The sequence below is a fragment of the Eleutherodactylus coqui genome, chromosome 4 (assembly GCF_035609145.1).
Source record: "Eleutherodactylus coqui strain aEleCoq1 chromosome 4, aEleCoq1.hap1, whole genome shotgun sequence".
NCBI lineage: Eukaryota > Metazoa > Chordata > Amphibia > Anura > Eleutherodactylidae > Eleutherodactylus > Eleutherodactylus coqui.
The window spans coordinates 77,780,193-77,805,088 of NC_089840.1; the positions used below are offsets into that span (position 1 = coordinate 77,780,193).

General features: G+C 42.5%; 1 protein-coding gene across 1 annotated transcript; it reads left to right on the forward strand.

Annotated features, from left to right (window-relative positions):
- Positions 1–24,394, forward strand: SARM1 (sterile alpha and TIR motif containing 1). Its single transcript, XM_066598613.1, has 9 exons — positions 1–499; positions 8,229–8,847; positions 12,241–12,453; positions 12,534–12,625; positions 14,649–14,884; positions 19,607–19,709; positions 20,000–20,189; positions 21,465–21,586; positions 23,247–24,394. The coding sequence occupies exons 1-9, from the start codon at positions 45–47 to the stop codon at positions 23,374–23,376; spliced, it is 2,160 nt and encodes a 719-aa protein (XP_066454710.1). The 5' UTR covers positions 1–44; the 3' UTR covers positions 23,377–24,394.
- Positions 24,395–24,896: the final 502 nt, after the last annotated feature.

The window sequence follows — 24,896 nt, forward strand, 5'->3', positions numbered from 1 at the left end:
TCTCCATCCGTTGTGTCACATCAGAAATGCTGTAGGGGGAATCCATGGTCTTCACCCTCCTCTTCTCGGCCTATAAACTCTGCAGATACTTCAACATGTTTAACAACGAGCGCCTTGTTGTCCCCGGCTACGTCAACAACATTTGCTGGTGGCAGACTTCAGGGAGCACAAGTAAGAGTCAGCCGGTGTCTCCGAGATTCAGCATCGATGCACAAGTGGCTTTGGACAGAGTCTTGCCTGATCTCCATGTTGCTATCTCCAAGCTGAAGCAGGCCATGTGTGAGAAGAGTATATGTGACACCATCACGGAGATCTTTCAGATGGTGGAAGAGGCTTGGGTGATGCCGGCGGTGGGAAGAGAGGTCGCCCAAGGCTTGTGTGAAACAATCAGACTCGAAGGTGCATTGGATCTCCTCCTCGGCTTTTTTCAGTCAACGGAGAAGGAGGTGAAATACAAGGCTTGTCACCTGCTGGGGCAGATCCTGGTGTCAGAGAACAGGTAATTACTGCATTATTATAGGGGAGCAGACTACAAGAAATGGACTTATTATGTCAGAGCTGTTAAACGATGTGTTAAATGTCAATCAGCAGCTGGGAGAGGAAGTGAATTTACATATTGATAAAGAGGTCTTGTTGTTAGAAAGAACCAATCACAACCGTCGCTTTGTGGACCCGCGCGGCATTCATGAATTGGCCAATCAATGCCGCGGCTTAGCCAATTCATAAATGCTGCCTCCACAACACGACAGCTGTGATTGGTTCTTCGACCGATGCTCAGTAGAGATGAGCGAGCACGCTCGTTTAAGGCTTATGCTCAAGAGAACATCGGTCTTTTCGAGTAAGCCGGTGGGGGAAGTGAGAGAGAAATCTCTCTTGCTCCCCCCCCCCCACATGGTGCTCCGACGAGTAAGCAGTTACTCGAAAAGATCGATGCTCTCTCGAGCATTAGCCTTAAACAAGTGTGCTCGCTCATCTCTAGTGCTCAGCCAATCAATCGAAAAACCAATAACAGTCGTTGCCTTGGTCCAGCGAGCGCTGCATTGATTGGCTAAGTAGCGCTCACTGAACCAATCAGAGCAATCACTTCTTGAAGCGGGATTTATGAATGCCGCAACCAAGAAGTGATCTTCTGTCGGCGGCCATGGAGTGCAAGAAGCGCGGTGGAGCTACAGAGAGCAGCGGGAGGGACCTGGACCGCGCCTGCTAGGCAAGTAAAATAAGACATTCCCTGAAAATAAGACCTTGTGCTTCTTTTGGGGCAAAAATTAATATAAATGTAATTATTTTGGGGGAAACACGGTAGTACCGGCATATATAGTCATTAGAAGAACTAAGTCCACCCTTTATGAATTCTATGGTTTTATATATCAGGACATAGTAAAAAAATCTGTTCCTTAGAAGGTTTTAAAATTAGGTTATTACAACCTTAGATGAACAACGACACGTGTCAAATTACACTGTGTCATTATTTATTTCACAAAAACTAGGCCACATTGCAGAAGCAGTGTGTGAAAAATAAGTACACCACATGAATCAATCGCTTGTAGAACCACCTTTGGCAGCAATAACTCGAAGTAATCGTTTTCTGTATGGCTTTATCAGTCTCTCATGTTGTTCTGGAGGAATTTTGGCTTACTATTTTTTAAAATGTGGCTTCAGCTTAGTTGAGTTTTGTGGGCATTTGTTTTTTCACATCTCTTAAGGTCCCGCCAGAGCATTTCAATTGGGTTGAAGTCTGGACTTTGCGCCATTGCAACACCATTTATTTTTCAGCAATTTCGATTTAGATTTTCTGGTGTGCTTGGGATCATTGTCCTATTGCATGACAGTTTTGGCCAAGCTTTAACTTTTGGATAGATGGCCTCATATTTGACCCTAGAATATTTTGGTGTACAGAGGAGTTCATGGCCGACTCAATGACTGCAAGTTGCCCCAGTTTTGTGGATGCAAGACAAGCCCAAATCATCACCCTTCCCCCACTGTTCTTGACAGTTGGTATGAGCTGTTTGTGTCGGTATGCTGTGCTTGGTTTTTTGCAAAACACGGCGCTGGGAATTATGGCCAAACATCTCCACTTTGGTCTCGGGTATCCAAAAGACATTGTTCCAGTAGTCTTGTGGTTTGTTCAGATGCCATTTTGCAAACTTTAGCCGTACTGTCATGTTCTTTTTAGAAAGTAGAGACTTTCCCCTGGAAACCCTTCCAAACAAGCTATATACTTGTTCAATCTCCTTCTAAATGTACTGCCATGAACGTGAACATTTCTCATGCTAACTGAGACCTTTGGAGCCTGAGATGTAGCTCTTGGGTTTTTTCAATTTCTTGAGCATTCCACAGTCTGATCTTTGGGTGAATTTGCTGGGACGTCCACGCCAAGATTGTGAACTGTCTTAAGTATTTTCTTCTTGTGAATAATCTTTCTCACTGTAGAATGATGGACTTCAAATTGTTTGAAAATAGCCTTATGACCCTTCCCAGATTGATGGGCAGCAACAATTGCTTTTGTTAGATCCTTGCAGAAGTGTTCACACACCTGAATGCTGCAGACCAGCAAACTGCCATAAGTGTGTCCACCTTTTATACAAGTGGACACACATGATGATAATCAATTAATCTGAGGTTCATCTGACCTTCTAAAGACCAAATTGTTTTTATTGTGCCCTGATTCGTAAAACCATAGAATTCAAAAAGAGTATACTTAGTTTTTCTCATGACTGTAGCTCATTGTAATACTGCATATACAACCACGGTAATACTGCCACATACTTCACATGATATAACTATGTAGCGCCTAAATGTCCTTTTACACGGAACAATTATTGTTAAAAAAATCATCTAACCGAGCGAAGTGAACGATAATCGTTCAGTGTAAATGTAGCAAGCTATTAACAGTAAAGCGTTCGCTTTTCGTTCATCATTCATTTTATGAAGGCATAAAAATCATCGTTGGCTTGTTCACTAATTGTTTGGTTTAACCCATTAAGGACCAGGCACAGTAAATGTACGGCGTCTGGTCCTGGGCTTAAAGCACTGCCTATAGTAAAATTACTGTTAGTAACAGTTGATAACCCGGAGAAGAAGGCAGGAGGAGTTTTTAACTCTTCCTGCTTTCTGCTTCCCCGAGTACACAGTGCTCAAAGTAAAAGTAAACTGTAACTTTTACCTCGGGAGCCCGGGGGGGCATGTGACCGCCTGGGGTCCCTACTACAGCAGAGCTGGAGGGTCAGACTAGACCCTGGATAGCTCTGCCAGTGACTACTGTCACTGCAGGGGCTGTTTATATTCAATCCACGTGCCTCTGCTTCTAGAGGAAAGAAGGTTTCTACACCAACATAGAAGGAGGTTCTTTACTGTAAGAGCAGTGAGACTATGGAACTCTCTGCCTGAGGATGTGATGACGGCAAATTCAAGAGGGGTCTGGACGCCTTTTTTGAGCGATACAGTATTGTATGTTATAATCATTAATAACTTCAGAAGGATCGATGATCCAGTGATTATTCCGATTGCTAGATTGGTGTCAGGAAGGATTTTTCCCTTTAATAAGGAAAATTGGATTCTACCTCATTGTTTTTTGTTTTTTGCCTTGCTCTGGATCCACATTGCAGGGTAATAGGCTGAACTGGATGGTCTTTTTTCGGCCTTACATACGGTAATATATTACTACTAGAGATGAGCGAACGTACTCGGTAAAGCACTACTCGTCCGAGTAATGTGCTTTATCCGAGTACCTCCCCGCTCGTCCTGAAAGATTCGGGGAGCGCCGCGGAGCGGGGAGCTGCAGGGGAGAGCGGGGAGGAACGGAGGGGAGATCTCTCTCTCCTTCTCTCCCGCCCGCTCTCCCCTGCTCCCCGCCGCAACTCACCTGTCAGCAGCGGCGCTCCCCGAATCTTTCAGGATGAGCGGGGAGGTACTCGGATAAAGCACATTACTCGGACGAGTAGTGCTTTACCGAGTACGTTCGCTCATCTCTAATTACTACCTCTTCAGTTACAAATCCAAGGTTATCTCTTACTGTAGTCAAAGGAGCAGAGAAGAGCCATGCTCTTTCATAAGCTGTCAGGCAAACCATGCCCCTTTACTATTAATTGACCGCTTGTTGCATTCCCTTTTGGGGGGTATAGTTTGGCCCTCATATTGTGTTATTATTGGTGATATTGATCTTTCTAGCGGTGCTTATTCAGTAACTGCATTGTAGTATTAGTCACTATGTGGTGGTAATATGTGATCATAGTGTAACAGTATTATTTGGCCCTTATATAGTGTTGTTATTGGTAATGTTGGTCTTGGTATAGTGGCTTTTGTTCAGTAACAGAATGAAGGTAATATAAATGGTGATAATGTTTGCACCCACAAAGCAATATAATTTAGGGGTCTGGTCTGGGTTAACACTATTCCGAAGCCAGCGCACAATTTGATGCCTACTTTCAAAGTGCTAATGACCACTTGTCCATGAGTGTGTGTGTGAGTGCTTCACATGCTCCGTCCCTGATCACATGACGGTGATGTCATCGCAGGTCCTAAAGCATACAACATGCAGAGCCTGATGGCAGCCATGTGCTCACAGGATCTATGATGATATTACCATCATGTGATCAGTCATCTGGGGTCTGACCTCCGCCCCATATCACATGATGCTGACCTCATCACAGCTTCTTCCGTTTATTAAAAACCTGCACAGCTGGATAGTATCTGTGTGCTGACAGGACCTGAAATGATCTGACAGTCATGTGATCAATCACTGGTTCTTAGCTCCGTCCCCTGATCACATGATGGTAACATCATCACAGATCCTAAACCAGCAAAGGCCATTGAACAATGTATGTAGCAGAGCCGTGTGTGCTGTGTGTCACGCGCATGTAGGGTATTGGTGTATTATGTCGCCACCGGAAGTTCTGGGTGGGGACATAATACAGCAGTCTTGACAGTAGGTGACGCTCACAGCTTGTGATTGGCTGTGGGCGGTCTCCTCTTGCTGGTCCCTTAGGTGCTGCTGCCATCACTCACCCCCAGGCGGCCACTGCACATTCCCGGCCCTGTGGCTGCTGCGCTCAGTGCTGCAGACCCCCGGAGCTTTTGCTGGTGGCATTGGCAGACCCCTGGACCACTTGCTGTTGCCGTCGGCGCTCCTGCCATCACTCCCCCACGGGCGGCCGCTGCAGATCCCCGCTGCTGCTGCCATTCAGACCCCCAGCCCTCTGCCTACTCTAGTCGGCGCTGCAGAACCCTGGACCTCTTGCTGCTGCCCTCCCTCACTTCCCCTTGTCTGTGACATGCCGCTGTTCTGCCTGGGCTCCCGCCTCGGCACTGGGCTCCCGCCTCCGTTGATCACAGGTTCCCTGGCATGTTGCCATCTGCAGGCGACAGTTCCTGCTCTTTAGCGTTAGAGCGGAGGGCAGCTGTGAGCGCGGGGCCAGGGGAAAGCATAGTGGAGGACAGCTGTGAGCGCGGGGACATGTGTGATCTGCAACGGCCATGTAGGTATGAGCACGGCACAAGCGGGGGACACAGTCTCACCTGCCAGGCCCATTTCACTAGGCTACGGGATGCCAGGGGGGCATGCCCTTAAAGTTCCCCATGTCCTTGCTGCTGAATCTTGTCTCCCAATCCAGAGCTAGGGTCGTGAGAGGGATGTTCACTCCTGGTGATGGCTGTCACACCCCTAGCTTCCGGTGGCGTCAAGATACACCAGTACCGGATAGTATGCCCTTACCTATATTTTTACATATATATGTATCAGAATTTTCTTTGGGGGGCAGGCAAATACTTTGCACAGGGGCCCTCGGCAGTCTATGTCCCCCCCCTGCATATAATGAAACCAATATACAGCTGTTCCAAATATATTCCTGCAAGCAAGCCTACATTCTGCAGAGCCGTGTGCAGCAATTGGTTTTAAAGGGTATGTAAACATGACTGAGGGTGTGCAAACACATTTTACTATGGTGCAACTTCAGTATTGATTTGTTGTTCTATCTCAGGATGCAGCATGTTCCAAGGTGCTGTACAGTGTGTACTCCAGCTCCCCGGCAGACAGTCTCACTTCCTTTCTAGTGATCACTAAAGTATATGTTCTAGAATACACTAATTACTAAGGGATCGCTCAGTGTTCCATGCTCATTTTAAAGGAAACAAATAATTTTTTTGTCTCTAGATCGGTCAATTTATGGGTATTATCTGATAGCGCGTTTTGCATAGAAGGGTCGCCCAACTCTCCAACATGCTGGTCAGATGTGGCCGTATCGCAAGGCGAAGCCTGCTTAGGTGGAGGCATAGATTGCTGAGATGCCCTATGTTCTTTTTGCTTGACGATCTTGGATGTCTTGTTCTTTTGTTTTCCAATTGTCGCTTTTTCCGAGTCAAATTGTCTTGGTGTTCATGCAGAGGTGCCCGTATTGCGTTCGTTTAAGTATCTGTCCATATTTGGACCTTCACAGGTCCAAGGTTTTTTACGGGTAATGCGCACAAAAGTCAGAGACTGTGTTCAGTTTCCAAACTTGATTAGAATTTTATAGAAGATTAATAGTATGGATGTGACTATTTACTTGTTTAATGCATATTGGTGATCTGGAAGTAAAGTTCTTCAAGGGACTGGATCTTGAGTTGTACTTTATTTTCAATGCCTTGGTCCCCTTTATGGGTTAGGGGGAACAGGCTACCTCCTATCCTGCCTGTAGCTTGGATTCTCTCTTGCCCCTCACTGAGCCCCAGCACTGCAGTGCGTCTCCAGGCTCAATTCAGTGCAGTTCTTGGGGTTTAATAGCCACCCCCTTTAGTATCTGCCACAAGGCAATGATCCCCACTGGGGTAATAGTTGAGGGGGAACGTGGGCGCTGGGTGCTGTCAGATAGGCTCACCGCAGAGAACTGTCAGTTCTCTTCCCTGCTCCCCGTTGGCAGAATATCGTTAGCGATATTCCGCCTCGCCCGTGGACAGGGGGCCTTAGGCAAGTCTTATGGATATCTTGCTTATTTCTTAAAAGACTCAAAAACAATAATAGTAAAGCCTCAGTAATCGCTTTCAGCTCACCTTACACAGTGAATTCTGCAATGGGATTCTGAGTCATGAGTTGCACAAACTTCTTCTCCTCATTGAGTCCCATTCCAAAAAATGCAATAAAACAAAAATTATACTATTGAAAAACTGTGATGAATTTACAATAATTGATATCGATTTATTTTGTGTGATTGTGCTTTTTTGCACAAAGTGTTGACCTTCATAGTAACATAGTGTGCAAGGCTGAAAAAAGACACGTCCATACAGTTCAGCCTATTATCCTGCAATCCAGAGGAAGGCAAAAAAAAGTAATTAAAAATGAGATAGAAACCAATTTTCTTCATTTTAGGATTAAAAAAATCCTTCCAGACTCTAAATCTGGCGTCTATCATTGGTATTGAGGGTTAGTGAGTAGAGATGAGCGAGCATACTCGCTAAGGACAATTACTCGAGCGAGTATTGTCCATAGCGAGTACCTGCCCACTCGGAAGAAAAGATTCGGGTGCCGGCGCGGGTGAACAGCGAGTTCTGGGAGTGAGCAGGGGGGAGCGGGAGAAAGAGTTCTCCCCTCTGTTCCACCCCTCTCTCCTCCACTGCTCCCCGCCCGCCGCCGGCAGCCGAATCTGTTCTTCCGAGTGGGCAGGTACTCGCTAAGGACAATGCTCGCTCGAGTAATTGTCCTTAGCGAGTATGCTCGCTCATCTCTATTAGTGAGCCTATTTGGGTCCATTCAGTAATGTGTAAAAGTAAAGTTTGAAGTTTAATGTTGTAACGTGCATACAAGAACCTGAAACTCAATGCAAACATTCTGAAGACCCACTTACTACTACTGATAAACTGGAGGATATAATATTTAGCATTATCATAGAATGGTAGAGTTGGAAGGGACTTCCCCGGTCATCGGGTCCAACCCCCTGCTCAGTGCAGGATTCACTAAATCATCCCAGACAGATATTTGTGCAGCCTTTGTTTGAACACTTCCATTGAAGGAGAACTCACCACCTCCGGTGGTAACCAGTTCCACTCATTGATCACCCTCACTTATGTTGAAATTATGTTGAAAATCACACAACAAGTACATTGCAGAATCAGAAATAACCTATTCAGTTGATCGCATCTGACATCACTGTAGTGAACGACAAATAACGTTGGAAAATCTGTTTATGAACATACTGCCAATAACATAATGCACAGTAGCACAATCATTTACAGTATATATTTTTTGAAACTACTTGCAGAGATCGCATTGCACGTGTTGGATTGGGCGTTATCTTAAACCTTTCTAAAGAAAGAGATGACCCAAAACTTGCCCGACACCTATCTGGCGTCCTTGAGCACATGTTCAAGCACTCGGAAGACACCTGCAAACAGCTGATATGTGATGGAGGTCTGGACTCAATTCTTTTTTGGTGTCGCTGGACAGATCCGCTAGTGTTGAAACACTGTGCTATGGCTTTAGCTAACTGTGCTATGTACGGTGGACCTTCTAATCAGAGACTGATGACCGAACGAAAGACAGCGGAGTGGTTGTTCCCTTTAGTTTTCTCAAAAGAGGATGAACAGATACGTTTTCATGCCTGTCTGGCAATCACTGTTTTAGCAACAAACAAAGAAATTGAGAAGGAAGTTGAAAGGTCTGGTACATTGTCATTGGTTGAACCCTTTATTTCTTCTTTGGACCCTGAGGAATATGCCCGTTGTATTCTGAACAATACTGATAACACACAAGGAAGGACGGCTGGCGACCTTCAACGCCTTGTGCCCCTACTGGACAGCTCCCGCTTAGAAGCTCAGTGCATTGCTGCCTTCTACCTGTGTGTGGAGGCAACTATAAAATCCCAGCACAAGAATACAAAGGTGAATTAAATTTATGTTTGCCGGAATCATTGACTATATGAAATTATGAGTTACTGAAAATTATTCACGTATTTACCATATTTTCACATATTTAAAGGGATTTTACCATCATATACATGTATACCCTGTCTACAGGATAGGAGATAAATGTCTGATTACTTGGGATCCAACTGCTGGAGCCCCCAGTGATCCAAAAATGGCACCCCAAAATTCTTTATATAAATGGAGTGATGGTGCATGATTTGGGCTCCATTGACTTCTATTGGTGAGCGCATTGATCTCCGCCTGTCCCATAAAAGTGAATGGAGTGATGGTTGAACATGCACACTGTTGCGCCTTTCAGATGGTGCATTCAGGTGCGCAGTTCTTGGGATCGTTGGGTATCCTAGCAGTTGTATCTCCAGTGTTGGGTCAGACACCTATCTCCTGTCCTGTGGGTAGGAAAAAATTATCTTTGGTGGTAAAACCCCTTTAAGGGAGAACAATAGTCTGTGATCTTTTACCAGAAAAATATAAAGTCTATCTGTCTCTAAATGTTCATGAACCTCATCAGTGGTGGGGCCGCAGAAGTTGGAGGACATCTGATTATTGGCTCTGATCACGTGATCTCATCACATTGTGGTTCAGGCGGCAGGAATGTGATGACAGAATCCCTTTAAACTTTGCGCCCCTCTTCCTTCCCCAGTTGGTGCAGCAAGGGAGGCAGATTTGACAATGGATTGTCAACCGCACAATTCCTTCTCTGGATTGCACCAGATTCTAGTTTGGCAACAAGATTCTGTGCTTATTTTAATGTTATCAATTGAGGAGGCAAATGAAAAATACATTGAGATGAATTTTTAATTTTTGCATCAACTTTAATCAAGAGGTGAGGCGCCAGTAGAAAACTGTTGAGAAGTCCTACTTTAAAGTCTATTTCTAGTAATATTATGTATAACTACTTCTCTGAATCCACTATTAAAACCTTGCAATTTTTTTATTTAAAAAAAGACATGCCTTCCCTGCTCCTTTTATATGAAGGAAAACAAAGTGTCACGATTACAACAGTATATTAGTAAGTGGCAAATTCTCTAAAACTAACTATTTTAAACTTTGGAGTGAGGGCTTACTGGACACTCCACCCAGAAATGAACTGTCAAAGTTTTTATTTCTCAAACTTACCCACTAATTTGTAGTGAGTTAAGGCCTTTTTACATAGGCCAGTGATCGTAAATGAGAAATTAAGAAGAAAAAAGGGGTGAACCACACGTAGGATTGTATATTAAAAGGACTTTAAATGGCACAAAACATATATATAATATCACATACAGAGAAAAAAAGTCACGGAAGTGCTGCCAAACCAGAAATACACAAACTCCCAAACGGGAGAGCATGACCAAGGCTATTTGTAATGCAAACCAAAAAGCTAGTGGTGGTGCAAACTTCCAATTTGCAACAAATGGGAAGAAGTTCGGCTTCTGTTTAGTTGACAACCCAGCAAAAAGAAGGCTTCCTCAGCTTATTTGGGGAGCACACTAATTGTTACATGAAACCATTATCAAGTTGAAAGAAGAGATTTACAAAACAGAGGGTAAAGAAAAGAGAAACAAAATTGAAAAAAAAAACAATAAATAAAAATTAATAATGATTTACAAAATAAAATGAAGATCACATAAATTCCAACATTTAGTATACAGCGCAAAGAAGGCATAACAAAATAGCCAACTTTGGCAAACAGCCTATAACAATTCATGGGTCAATGTGTGCTTAGGTGAGTAAGATTAGTCCCCTTTGAGTAGAGAAATCAGGAGTTTTAACAATCAGGGATATTTAGCATATAAAGTAAAATTAAAAAAAGATTTATTGACAAAAGAATAAAAACGTTGTAAAATTCACAAGTAGTCGAAACAAAGTACCATATATATTTAAAACAAGGTATACAAAATAGGGGGGTGTCAAATTCATGTACCACCACCACCTATGTGCGAAAAAGGGTTAAAAAGAATAATGAAAACTTGATTTCTCGCAATAACTGGAAAGCCAATATCAATAACATTTATTTGGTTATGTATCCCTACACATCCCTTGTTGTGGAATACATTTTATTCGGTCACGTGTCCATACACATTTGCTGTTTTGGTTCCTGATTTTATTTTTGTAGCTTTCTATTTTTGATGTCCCTTTATGCATTTACTTTATTTAACCAACTGCGGATTGTGTTTTCAAATTTGATATATATAAACAGTAAAAAGATAAAATACAGCTCAGCAAAAATTTGATCCAATGCCTTATGCCAACCAGCTCATCCCTAATAAGGGGAGCGCATGGAGAACAACCCAAGCCGGTTTCTTAGGAAAGCAATGTGGAAAAAACGATGTATATAGTGCCAGCAGTTCTCATAAAAAATGTATCTTTATTAGAACATAGCCATAGAAAGGTAAAATGCTCCCATGTGCGAACAGGGACCTACACGATACGGCAAATTAGTCTTAATCATCGCATATAGCTTGTAATTTAAAGGTAACAGGATAGGACATAACAAAAGTATGACGACTCCTGCTAATGAATAAATAATGAGGAAATGAAACGCGAAAAATAATAAAAAAAACAATACAAAAACATTAGTATATAATCATAAGATCAGATTTAAGGTTTAGACCATAAACCTAAATAAAGATTTTATGTGATTTTTTTTTAATGTTCATTTTGTAAATCTATTTAATTTAGTAAATTATGTTGTTAATTTTTTGCTAATCTCTTTGTTTTATTTTCTTTATCCCCTTTTTTGTAATTCTCTTTCAACTTGATAATGGTTTCATCTAACAACTAATGTCCCCCCCCCTCCCCAAACTAAGCTGAATAAGGGGTTACCTACTCCGAAACACGTTTTTTTTGCTGGCTTTGTCAGTAAAAGAGAAGTCAGATTTTCCCCCATTTGTTTTAAATTGTTTGTATTGGAAGTTTTCGACCCTACCGTTTTCCTTGGTTTGCAGTACAAATAGCAATGATTGTGTATGAACATTCGTTCAGGGCCAAAATCAGTGGACAAATCAGCAAATGCTCATTTGTGCTGCAGTAAAATAATTCTTGGAAAGCTAGTGACCATTTACATCTTTCAGGTTATAACATACAGTACAATAGATCACTATAGAATGCATCGCAAGCAATATTTTTTGACATGTTTTGAAGGCAACCAACATTTTGAATTAGGATATGTTACACTACTACAGTATAGAAGACAGAAATTAGACCATTTTGATGGCATCTTAAAATGAGGCTTTAAGTTAGTATTAAAGAATAATCAAAAATATAGAAAAAGGCATAATATGATATAAAATTAATTGGATACTGACTTGTAATGTAATACCGCATGTCTAATAGCTGTGGTCCATGCTGCTTCATCTTACTTTCTAGGTGTTCAATGAGATTGGAGCCACGCAAAGCCTAAGGCGAATCGTATGCTACTCTGCTGATTGTACTGTTTCTTCCCTGGCTAAAAAAGCTCTTCGGATGATTGGTGAAGACGTCCCTTCTCGCATTGCCAGCTCTGTACCCAACTGGAAACCCTTGGAAGTACAACACTGGCTGCAGCAGATTGGCTTTAACAAATATTCACAGGCATTTTTAGTAAGTTGTCAGAGCATTAAATGAACACTTGTACTTCTTGCAGAAGTGTTTTTAACTAACATTCTACTTGGTCACAACAGTACCACCAGATTGATGGGGATCTTCTGCTTAGGTTAAGTGAGACAGATCTAAAAGAAGACTTGGGGATGAACTCCAGTATCATTCGGAAGAGGTGAGATTCTGACCTACTCAATCACTTCTCTCATATGGTGTCTTTTTATGTAAAAGAGGAGGCCACAGACCCACAGAGAATACTGTTGTGCAAACAGTGACAATGAAAGAAGGTATATTGGTGAATTAGAGGGGTTTTCTGGGGGTTTACAAAAAGTAGCTGAAGCATAGCTGCCCCAGTCCATGCCTCTCCAGTCCATTCATCATTCACTGACTTCAGTAGCCACATGTGCTTAAATGGAACCTGGAACAGATATGCCCATTTGACCCATATATGTTTTATTCTGGAACATTGCTGTATTTCAGAAAAAGCATATTTCTAAATGGGCATATCTGTCCCAGGTTCATACTGCCTGTGGTTTGGGCAGCATGAACCTGGTGACAGATTCCCTTTAAATGGCATATAACCTCTGATGCTAGTGATTGACTGCAGCAGTAAGATGTAAAATGATCGGTATTTGACCACTACATGAGTGTTCATGACCATAACAGCAGAGAGCAGGGCAGCTCTGCTGGACTAAGGTGCCATTTAGTGGGGGAGTTCTGCTTATTTCTTCATTTAACTCCTTCAGTGGCAGGTTTATTATTACCATATTATGACAGGGAAATCTCCAGGGCTTGCTTCGCTGAGTATGCAGTAAAAATCCAGGAAGATTTCAGATGACATCTCAGTGCTCTGCACATTTCAGCACTAGAGCTGTCCACGGAAATCTTCCGGGGTTTAACTGCATGGTCAGTGCAGCAAGCCCTAGAGATTTTCCGGGCGTGCCACTAAAGGGGTTAAGCCTATTTCTTACCCAGTTTTTGAAAATTTCTTTTAAAACTTCACTTTAATTCACCGGTACATCTTCTTTTATTGCCTTCCTTGCACTACTTTATTCTCTGTTGTTTTTTGGCCTCCTAGTGTACATAATACAAATTTCTTATGCACTGTTTTTGAAATAAAGTCCATCTAAGCCCATTGCAGCCAGGTGTAATAAAGCACATGTGATTTTTTTTTTGTGTGTTTTTTCTAATATGGTGCTTTCATTAATGATGCATTTAATGATCTTGCAAATCTACCATCTTATGATATCATTTATGATACATTTGAATGCAACCATAGGATGGTAGCACACAATCTCTAAATTCAAGTAGTATTTTAATAACTCTTAGTTAAACTAAGTGAAATTTGGTGCAATTGTTTGTTCTAGAATCGACACACTTGCGTCAATAATCATACAGTACTTGGGTAGTTGTTGTATAATTTTCCTTGAAACGCTCATTTTATAGGGATGATAGGTCCATAAATCCATTGCTGCATGGGACAAGCAGCTGCTGATGCGCAGCTCAGGCTCTGTAGATACAAGCAGTAGCAGAGCACTGACTGTGGGCAGCATGTTCGATAATTATAAGTGCACATTAATACTTTCCCCTGGGCTCGGGTGGCCTTTTTGTTGTATGACTCTGTTCTCAGAGCCAAACAATAAAAATAACCCTCTCATCTGGCATAGAGAGGCGCTAGATGAACCACGTTCACTATAATGGGGTCGGTTTGTCTTCTGGCATGCCTGCGGAAATTTTAAGTGCTATCACTCAATGGATACGTTCATCTAGCTGATTTCAACTATGAAATCCCTATGTATTAGGAATAGAGATGAGCGAGCGTACTCAGTAAGGACAGATACTCGAGTGAGTATCGTCCTTACCGAGTACCTGCCTGCTCGCCCGCAAAGATTCGGGTGCCGGCGGGGGTGACCGCTGTGTTGCGGGAATGAGCAGGAGGGAGCGGGGGGAGAGAGAGAGATCTCCTCCCTGCCCACCACCGACACACGAATCTTTGCGGGCGAGCAGACAGGTACTCGGTAAGGACGATACTCGCTCGAGTATCTGTCCTTACCGAGTACACTCACTCATCTTTAATTAGGAAATATAGCTGAAATAATATTAAGATTAATGAAAGATTTTTAAAAACAGGAGACTTGTACTTTGAGACTGTTTTTATGTATGTAATATTGAGATGCTGTTTCTTACCCTTTCTATAGATTTTTGAGGGAGCTGGTGGAGTTGAAAACTTATGCAAACTACTCAACATGTGATCGAAGTAATCTGGCTGATTGGCTAGGCCATGTAGAGCCACGGTTCAGGCAATATACTTACAATTTGGTTATTTGTGGCATTGATCGTAATTTCTTGCACCATGTGACTGAGCAGCAGCTAGAGGAGGATTGTCACATCACAATAGGATTTCACCGTGTCCGTATTCTGACAGCAGCCAGAGGTGAGAATATGACCAGCCTCTACTTTTATATAATTTAGGATCAAATAAGACTTATTTTAAGCAACATTAATGATTATTTATTGTACATAATATTATAAATTTAGCTCAGACATATACAGGGTGTTCATAGAAATACCTATCATGCAGCAAAAGAGATCTTCCAGCATTGCACGATTGTATGTGTGCAGCATGCTTATGTAAGGGAGTAGTGCTGCTGCCACTCGCTAAGCCCCGTCCCCTCTGGTCCGGGACCAGGACAGGATGCTAATGATGGGGAGCAGCCACAGACCAGGGGGCCGAAGAAGCAAGCAGATGGAAGATTGGTCAGATCATCGTGGAAGGAGAGGAAATCTCCCTCTCCATAGTGCTGGACACTACAGTGGTGGTGCCAAAGATATGCCATGCACACTTCGAAAGTTCTGTGGTACAGAGAGAGCACAGATGAAGATAGAAGCAAAAGCGAGCAGTGAAAGGTGTATCGACCAAGCTGAGTGTACCCTCAGGACTGCATAATGTAAAATTCCTGTGTAGCGGTTCAAGCATTAAGGTGAAGCCTGAGGTGTAGCTTTTGCAGGACTGGAGAGTAGTCAGATGGAAAGCCAGGAGTCAGCAACAGGTAATCATAGTATGCAGTACAACAAATCAGGCAGGTAACGTAGTCAGGAGAGAAAGCCAGGAGTCAGCAATGGGGAATCGCGGTATGCAGTACAAGGGATGAGGCAGGTAACGTAGTCAGGAGAGAAAGCCAGGAATCAGTAATGGGGAATCTTGTAGCAATAGCAGACAGAAGGAAAACTGGATCAAACGCTGTGGAGCAGAATAATCTCGCAGTGAGGGAGTAGCAGGGCCCCGCTTTTATAGAAAGTCCACTCAAGACAGAGGTGGAGTCAGGACCAGGAGGCAGGAACTAGGTTAACAGGAACATAGAAACAAGGCTAGAGTTTGCAGGGGGAGACCTGGATAGCTCACTAAAGAAAGCTGATGACTGGAGCACAGGATGTCCCAGGTTCAAGCCAGGGTGCAGATTATGGACTTACTGGGACTGTAATTATGTGAAGTATAGTTGGGGTGACAAATTGGGGGTTAATTCTACCTGCAAGGCAAGGCATGGCAGGTAGAATGTCACATGGTTATGATGCGGTGTGATATAACATTATGTAAAGTGTTATGCTGATGTTTAGCGTATCTGATGTGTTTATGGAAAAGGATATGAAATGGCGCAGTGAGGCATATGGCATAGAACAGTAATTTGAATTACATATTGTGTGACCACCTCTGGTTATGAAGTGACATCTACGACGTGGTTAAGTGTTCTGTGTGTGAGGACATTGCTCTTTGGAGCACTTAAGGTCGAGGAGTATGGCCAAAGATGATTTAGGTAGTGGTTATGCCGCAGACAAGAGAAGTTGGAGAAGATACTGAATAGTAAAGTTAAGTCATGTGCCTTGCAAAGAGGATATGAGAAGGTGATGTATATGTCGACGAGAGACACCAGTTGCAGAGATGTATACTTGATGCTACAGTAAATATGTGGGATTCTGTTCTCTAACAAATTTTTATGCCGCAAGTTATTACGCAGCATTAAAGGGGTTGTCCCGCGCCTAAACGTTTTTTTTTTTTTCAATAGCCCCCCCGTTCGGCGCGAGACAAACCCGATGCAGGCATAAAAAAAACAAACCGTCCAGTACTTACCCGAATCCCCGCGCTCCGGCGACTTCTGACTTACCTTGTGAAGATGGCCGCCGGGATCTTCACCCTCGGTGGACCGCAGGTCTTCTGTGCGGTCCATTGCCGATTCCAGCCTCCTGATTGGCTGGAATCGGCACACGTGACGGGGCGGAGCTACGAGGAGCCACTCTCCGGCACGAGCGGCCCCATTCAGAAGGGAGAAGACCGGACTGCGCAAGCGTGTCTAATCGGGCGATTAGACGCTGAAGATTAGACGGCACCATGGAGACGGGGACGCTAGCAACGGAACAGGTAAGTGAATAACTTCTGTATGGCTCATAATTAATGCACAATGTACATTACAAAGTGCATTAATATGGCCATACAGAAGTGTATAACCCCACTTTGTTTCGCGGGACAACCCCTTTAAAGTACACAAACGTTAAAGTATGACCGATACCCAGCAGCAACTCATGATGTTGGCGAACTGGGGAGACATATGAGCGGCTGTGAAATGGTGATTCAAAAACTGCTATGTGCTATCCATTCCACCACGGTCAACCGTATACATCTTGGTATAGCTGCCGATAGGAATCATTTTGAACATTTTCTGTAAGATGATAAAGCTCATTTTTTTGGTTCAAGTCCTTTGTCTTTAGCCTTTACAGTCAGAAATTATTTTTTGTTATGCTAATTAGTCATAAATAAATTGATTGCCTTTAGTTATTGCTCCACACACATACCGTCATGCAATGCTGGAAAGATCTCTTTTACCCCTCGATAGGTATTTCTGTGTACACCCCGTATAGCTGCAACCATACTAACGTATTGTAGATCTGAGCTTCTATCTCTGGTCTTCACATATTGGGCCCCTTATTAGTGGTCAACCCTGCCCAGACTAATCTCTTATGAGAGATTGGAAACAAAAATTTCTCAGAAAAAAATGTTTGTGCTCATATATGAGCATAATGGACATTGCGAGACCCATTTAGTCTACATTCATGTCCGTCTTTCTGTCTAGTTGACAACAGGTAAGTGTAAGCCTTGCTAGCATATAAACTGTAGTAGGGAAGTGTCAAATCAATTTAAGCTTTGCTGGTTGCAGTACAAGATGTAATCTTTATGGTCTGCCAGGCAACATCACATTCAATTACCCAAAGAGAGCTTCCTCATGAGATATCTAGTCTTGTACAATTAGGTAATTATTTATGACATTGTGCTAGAACCCGAACCCAACTTCTTACATTTCATACCTCTTTACAAGCATAGTATTGTTATCCAGTAGTGTATATTTTATAAGTTATACATAGAAGATATACCTTTATGGAAGCTTTGTATTATTATTCTGTGCTGTATTTAAAGGGGTTTTCTGCTCCTGTTAGAGACAGACCTTCATCAATTAGCTGGAATAAAAAGTAGCTGAAAAGAGTGTCTCTTTCTTTCTTTTTGAAGCATCCAACACCTCCATTGATTTCAATGCGATCCAAGTAATACTCAACTTCACCTGTGGTATTGCTGTAGGGTAATAACCATTTGTTGCCCCAACAACTGCAGCCGATTGCCCCAGCAGTGGGATAACCTAACATAAGAACATAACATAAGAAGTGAACAACTCTAATCATTGAATTTCAACTAATTTTGCAGTTGCGTCTCAAGAGCCATAACTTTTTCATTTTTCCATTGACATGGCCATATAAGGGCTTGTTTTTTGCGGGACAAGTTGTGATTTTTTAAACAGGGGGGAGGAAAAAAAGAAATAGGGGAAAAAAGAAAAAAAGGGGCCATGTCATTAAGGGCTTAAATAATGTATTAACTTCCTTCTCTGGGTCATTACGATGCACACAGATACCACATGTGTGATTGTATTTTTGATTTTTTTACAAAGTAAAGGGAGAGAAGTGTTTTTTTATATTTTTTAAATAATTTTTTTACTTTTTTTAATTTTTTTTACTTTTTTTTTTACATTTTTTTTTTTATTTTTTTTATTTTTTTGTCCCTTTAGGGGACTTCCACAGGGACCCATCAGGACCCCTGATCACATTCCGGGGGTCCGATGGTGACAGCCCTTTACATGCTGCAGTGACAGCCCTTTACATGCTGCAGTCACATAGGCTGCAGCATGTAAAGGGTTAACACAGCAGAGATCGGAGGTTTTCTCTGATCTCTGCTGTAAGAGCTAGTACCTAGCTGTCCTCTGACAGCTAACAACCAGCTCTCCCTGCCACAGAGACCATCGGCTTGCTTCTGACAAGCCGATGGTCTCTATGGCAACCTGTAAACAAAGCAGGAGGTTGCCGACATGTCGGCAATATCTTCTGCTGGTTTTTCAAAGCCCTTGCTTTGTTCTCTGTGGGACTGTGCAGGCAGAGCACACTGTCACAGCTTGTGTCATTGTGCTCTGCAGCTCCCATAGTGATACATAGCCCGGAAATCTTCCGGGCTATGTTGCTATGAGCAGTGGAGCTTGTCCCCGGAACTTTTCCGGGCATGCCACTCAAGGGGTTAAACCACGTATTGAATAGAGTCTAAAAGCCCTGAAACAGTGGTGGTGCTTATTTTAAGGATGTAGCTCAGTGGTAAAACTCTATGAATATGATGTACTTGGTCAGATTTGAACTTAGAACCTCAGCACTGTAAGGCAACAGTGTTAACCAATGAGCCACCACGCAGATGTAACCTTTGGTCAGATTTGAAACCAACACAGGCATTTAGACAGTGTTCAATACCAGTTTTTATGAACCTCTAGTTCAGCCAAAAGAAACTGCCAAAGGTTCACGTTTTGTCAAATTGAACTTTTAGTAAAGTTGGTCCCGAATTCAGATTCTATTGGTTCAATTCGCGCTTCTCTTCCTGGTAATGTTGTCCTACTCTGGTAGCTAAAACATGTTATCATAGTATGTTGATTTATAGCAAACAGATCTTAGTATGTTAACAGTCAACAAATTCAATGCCATCCCTTACAACGATGACTTGCGACTAGGACAAGTTTTCCCCATAAATCGTGGTGCAGTTATGTTGCATTATGAATTAACATATCTTTCTTCTCCATCCCAGAGATGCTGCACTCACCTCTGCCATGCAGTATAGGCAAATCTAGCTATGATGGCCCTGATGTTTTTATCAGTTACCGTAGAAGCACGGGATCTCAGTTGGCCAGGTATGCCATATACATTACTCTACTGCAAAGTCATAAACCCTTCAAATGTATGGATTAACTAGAAAGTTGTGAGCTACACAGAAGAATTATGGACTTTAATGAATTATTCTATTTGTAACTATAACTATACAGTGTTGTCTATAATAACCAATAATTATTATACTAGGTCAAAGTACAAATATTGCTATTTCCCTCTTTTTAACACAATGTCTGCCTTTAGGACTTTATGTTACTTTAACTTGACTCTTCAACTTACTGATTGTCTTTTGTATGTTTTTGCATTCTGACAGCCTCCTCAAGGTACATTTGTATCTTCATGGCTTCACTGCCTTTATTGATGTGGAAAAGCTGGAGGCAGGGAAATTCGAGGACAAATTGGTTCAAAGTGTTATCAGTGCTAGAAACTTTGTCCTAGTCCTCTCTGCTGGAGCTTTGGATAAATGCATGGGGGACAATGAATGCAAGGACTGGGTACACAAGGTAAGTCAAATGTTCACAAGACAGTTTGGTGAAATATCTCATTATTAGAGATGAGCGAGCGTACTCGGATAAGCACTACTCGCTCGAGTAATTGGCTTTATCCGAGTATCGCTGTGCTCGGGTCTAAAGATTCGGGTGCCGCTGCGGCTGACAGGTGAGTCGCAGCGGGGAGCAGGGGAGAGCGGGCGGGAGAGAAGGAGAGAAAGATCTTACCTCCGTTCCTCCCCGCTCTCCCCTGCAGCTCCCCGCTCCGTGCCGGCACCCGAATCTTTAGACCCGAGCACAGCGATACTCGGATAAAGCCAATTACTCGAGCGAGTAGTGCTTATCCGAGTACGCTCGCTCATCTCTACTCATTATCCTTTATCTCCTAATAACTGATGTCTTAAAGAAAATCTGTCAGATTTAAAATGCTGCTTTATCAGCGGGCAGGAGAAACTAAGCAGACTCAAATGGGATAATTGAACAATACCTCTACAGCGTCACCTATTGAAAGGCTGTATTCCCGTCAGTCAATGTCAGATTTTTTTCACAAGCCTTGCAACAATGACTGGGAATTGTGAGGAAAAGCCAGAATCTTCTCCTGAATGAAAAGATAACCATTCACAGACAGCTGTGTCAGGGTGATTGCCCCTAATCAGTGTGCAGCAGGTAGACTTCTATAGGCCTCTCACTAGCCAAGCCACAAACCTGCTGCACATTTATGAGGGGCAATCACCACAAAACTGGAGAAAATTCTTACTTTGGCTTACAATTCCAAGTCATTGTTATGAGGCTTGTAAAAAGTATGACATTGACTTGCAGGGATGCTTACTTCCAACAGGTGGCGCTGCAGAGGCATTATTCCATCCTCATATTTGCATATTTCCCAGAGTAGCATAGATCGCCTTATAAGTCTCCTCACTCCTTCTAGGTGCTCACCCCAAGGAGAAACGATATCCTTTCTAAGCAGATTCATGCACCCTTATACCCCTAACAGAGTATTTGTGCATAATCCCTTTAACATGTACTGTACGTCTAGTGATCCACTTGTAAGCCTCTTAGAATATGACTGGATTTTGGGATCTTCTAGTAAAGTACTATAAATGTAGGCTATCATGAGCCTATGTAGATATACTGTATATTTTATGCATGACGTGGCAGAAAATGAGACATCAATGTTATGGATCAAGTACAAGTATGTTATAAAAAATGTACGCATAAATGAGGACTATGATTTCCGCTGTCTTTTCTTCCCCGGGCCCTTACCATGTGAATTATGTTTGACTGTTACAGGAGATTGTCACAGCACTGAACTGTGGGAAAAACATTGTGCCGGTTACAGAACACTTTGAATGGCCAGATCCAATGAGTCTCCCTGAAGATATGAGAGCCGTGTTAAAGTTCAATGGCATCAAGTAAGTCCAACTATTAATCTGTCCAACACTAACGATTTCTAGAACATTAATTTTACAATGAAAATTATTTTTAATGATTTAGGACATTAACCCCTTAAGGACCCGGGTGTTTTGGTTTAAAGCATCAGATACTTTTTAGGAATGTTACCCATGTGGTGGTTTTACTGCCGTATGTTTTTTTTCCTTCAGCCACCAAAAGTATTTTTTGCTGTTTTTTTTCCCATGACAAATAAGGCTATTTTTTTATATCTTTTTTTCACTGACTTTTTTCCCCTGTTTTTTAGTTTTATTGGGGGTAAAAGTTAAAATAAGGCCTCATGCTGATGGTCATGGTGGACTCCGCCAGCAGAATATCGCAGCGGAGTCTGACACGGCGCCCAACAAAGACCCCATACTCATCTCTCTAGATCAGCTGGGCGAGTCCCATCTGGCGAGACAGCGCGCATGACGCGCTGGCGGTGGGCGATGACGCTGTGGGCAGTGACACGTAATCATGCGATACTTCCGCTGTGCTAAGACCAGACGTTTTGTGTGACGGACGGCTTCCATTGACTACAATTAGAACATGCCGCGATTTCTTTCATGCTGTGGTAGAATTCTGCAAAATCACCGCTGCGGGGGTTGCCTGCAACCCATTGCTTTCAATGGAGCTGCAGCAGTGCTGGCCCCATTCCAAGCTATGGGATAGCATCGCGGACTTCTGCCACAGCTGTGACAGCTGTGGCATTGATAGGGATGGGTTGCCGGCAATCCCTGCAGCAATGATTTTCAGGGAAGGGCTTGAAATATACACCCTTCCCTAAAAATCAGCCCTAGCTGTAAAAAAAAAAAAAGCAAAAAATTTTTTTTATTCACCTAGAAGAGCAGTCCAGCTCTTCTCCCCGGCCCCGGCAGTTATCTCCTGTCTTCTGGAGGCCGGGGATTGAAAAATGCTTGCCTCCATAAAGCGCTGCCTGTGATTGGCTGAGCTCTGTTACCAATCAGAGGCATCGGCTGTGCGCTGCCTCTGATTGGTCACTGCGCTCAGCCAATCAGAGACAGCGCTTTCAGAAGGCGGGGTTTTTCCTCTCCGATCCTCCAGAAGATGACAACTTCCAAAAGCCTATGTAGAAATTAGTAGGTCAGCGCCACCGGAACCCTATTAAAAGTCTAACCTAACAGCCACTCTGACATGTTTCACCTTACGGCATCCTTAGGGCTATAGTGGATATGTTAACCCTTTCCAATCCACTGTCTGACATCTTCCAACATTCTGATTGAAGCCTGTTCAGCTCCGATGTCAGAAGATGTCCGGCAGGGTATTCTTACTGTATATTACTGGTTGCTCTGTTTTCGGGGGCCTCTCTGGCATGTCACATACTGCAGTACTGGCTCTAGCCAGCAGATGGCACCATTGTAAAATGGCAGAAAGCCCTCTAGGAAACCCTGAATCCAAAATTGGAGTGCAAAGGGTTAAAATCTGATGAGAGCAGAGAAAGTATAAAGAATAGATACTACTCCTCTCTTTTCAATCCATTTTGGTTTTGGCATCAAAAAACATGAGCAAAACCTGCATGTCTGACAGCATACTTCTGCAACCAGAAATGTCAAATTCGTCATTGTTAAGTAGTTACAGTTAATGCAATTTAGAAACAGTCAGTGGTTTTCTGCTCATTTCCAGGTGGTCACATGAATACCAAGATGCAACCATTGAGAAGATTATTCGCTTCTTACAAGGGCGCTCTTCTCGAGATTCTTCGGTTGGATCTGAGACCAGCCTGGATGGCAATACTCCACTCGGTGACAAATAGCAAGGTCCATCTGAAGATCTAGAAGTGACTTGCTGACAACAGTTCCTGCAGGATATTCCTGCACATTCTTGTGTCCTTTGGCCTATTGGATGTGAACCCTTAAACTATTGTCCTCTTCACATACTTCCGTTTTGTTTGGTGTTTTACTCAAACTGTATTCAACTTCCTCGAAATAGAAAAACCATGTCACCCAGCTTAATGCAATAACTACCTAAATTGGAATATATAATCTGAAGCCTCTTTTACATAAACATACAGCAAGATGAAAAGCAAGACTATTCAATGTGAAATGGCATCTATCCACTAATTCTTGTTTTCTGACATTGGAGGAATACTGTAAGAGCCAAGTCTGTAGCATCCAGAACTTCACATCCCAGTGTTATCTTGCACTGGCTGGTACGGGTTTCCGTTTTGCTCAGAGCAGAGTATTCAATGGACTACTACACCGCAGTGATCAGGGCATTTCTAGGTACTCCTGTTAACTCAGAAGAGGTCGCTTTAAATCTGGACCTATTTTGGAACAATTTAAGATAGGATCTCAATGTCTTGTTCCCAGCTTCTCTACCAGGGCCTCTGTCTGAGTGTTACCTCTCTGTACAATTTTACTATATTGAACTTAAAAGGGGTTTTCACACAATAGACTTTCGAGGTATGTTGATTAGATATGCCATAAAAGTTTTATCATGTGTGTCTGAGTGCTATGATCCTAATGGATACCAAGAACAGGGTTTTCTATTTTGATCTCCAGCATATACGTGGTCAAGCATGCATAGTCTCAGTCTTTGGGAAGTAATATCTGAGCGAAAACCTCTTTAACCCCTTAAGGACCAAGCTGTTTTGTACCTTAGGGACTGCACACTTTTTAGGGATTTTACCCATGTGGTGGGTGTACTGCCCTATTTTTGTTTTTCCTTCAGCTACCAAAATTATTTTTTCTGCATTTTCCTCCTGTGACATATAGGGCTTCTTTTTAATAACTTTTTTTTCACTGACTTTTTTTCTCCCTTTTTTAGTTTTGTTGGATCTTTTTTTTTAAACATTTATAGTTGTTTTTTTAATTAGTATATTTATGTCAAAATAAAGTATAGGAAAGGTTCCTCAATTTGTTTTGGATGATTTGATATATAATAGGTATAGTTTTGGATTACAGGGTGCATACGGTGACGGTTTAGGTTGGCGTCGGCTTTGGGTCATTTTCTTTTTTATGTATATATTTTATTTTATTCTGTCATTTTTTTAAAATTAATTTTTGTAACTATTTTGTTTACCATCTACGACCTCCATGATGTTATATAAGATATCTGGGGATCATTCACATTCTCTTTTTTTTTATTTCACACTTTTCCACTGTAGCTGGGGTATGCATAGGAGCCCCAGTTACAGGGGAAAACATTCCCCTGTAGTGACATTAGTCACTGGCAGAGTTGATGAGGGTCTGCTAGGACCCTGCAGCTCTGCTATAACAGGGGGCTCCCAGTGGTCACATGATCACTGGGTCACACAGTGGAAGAAACACTTTC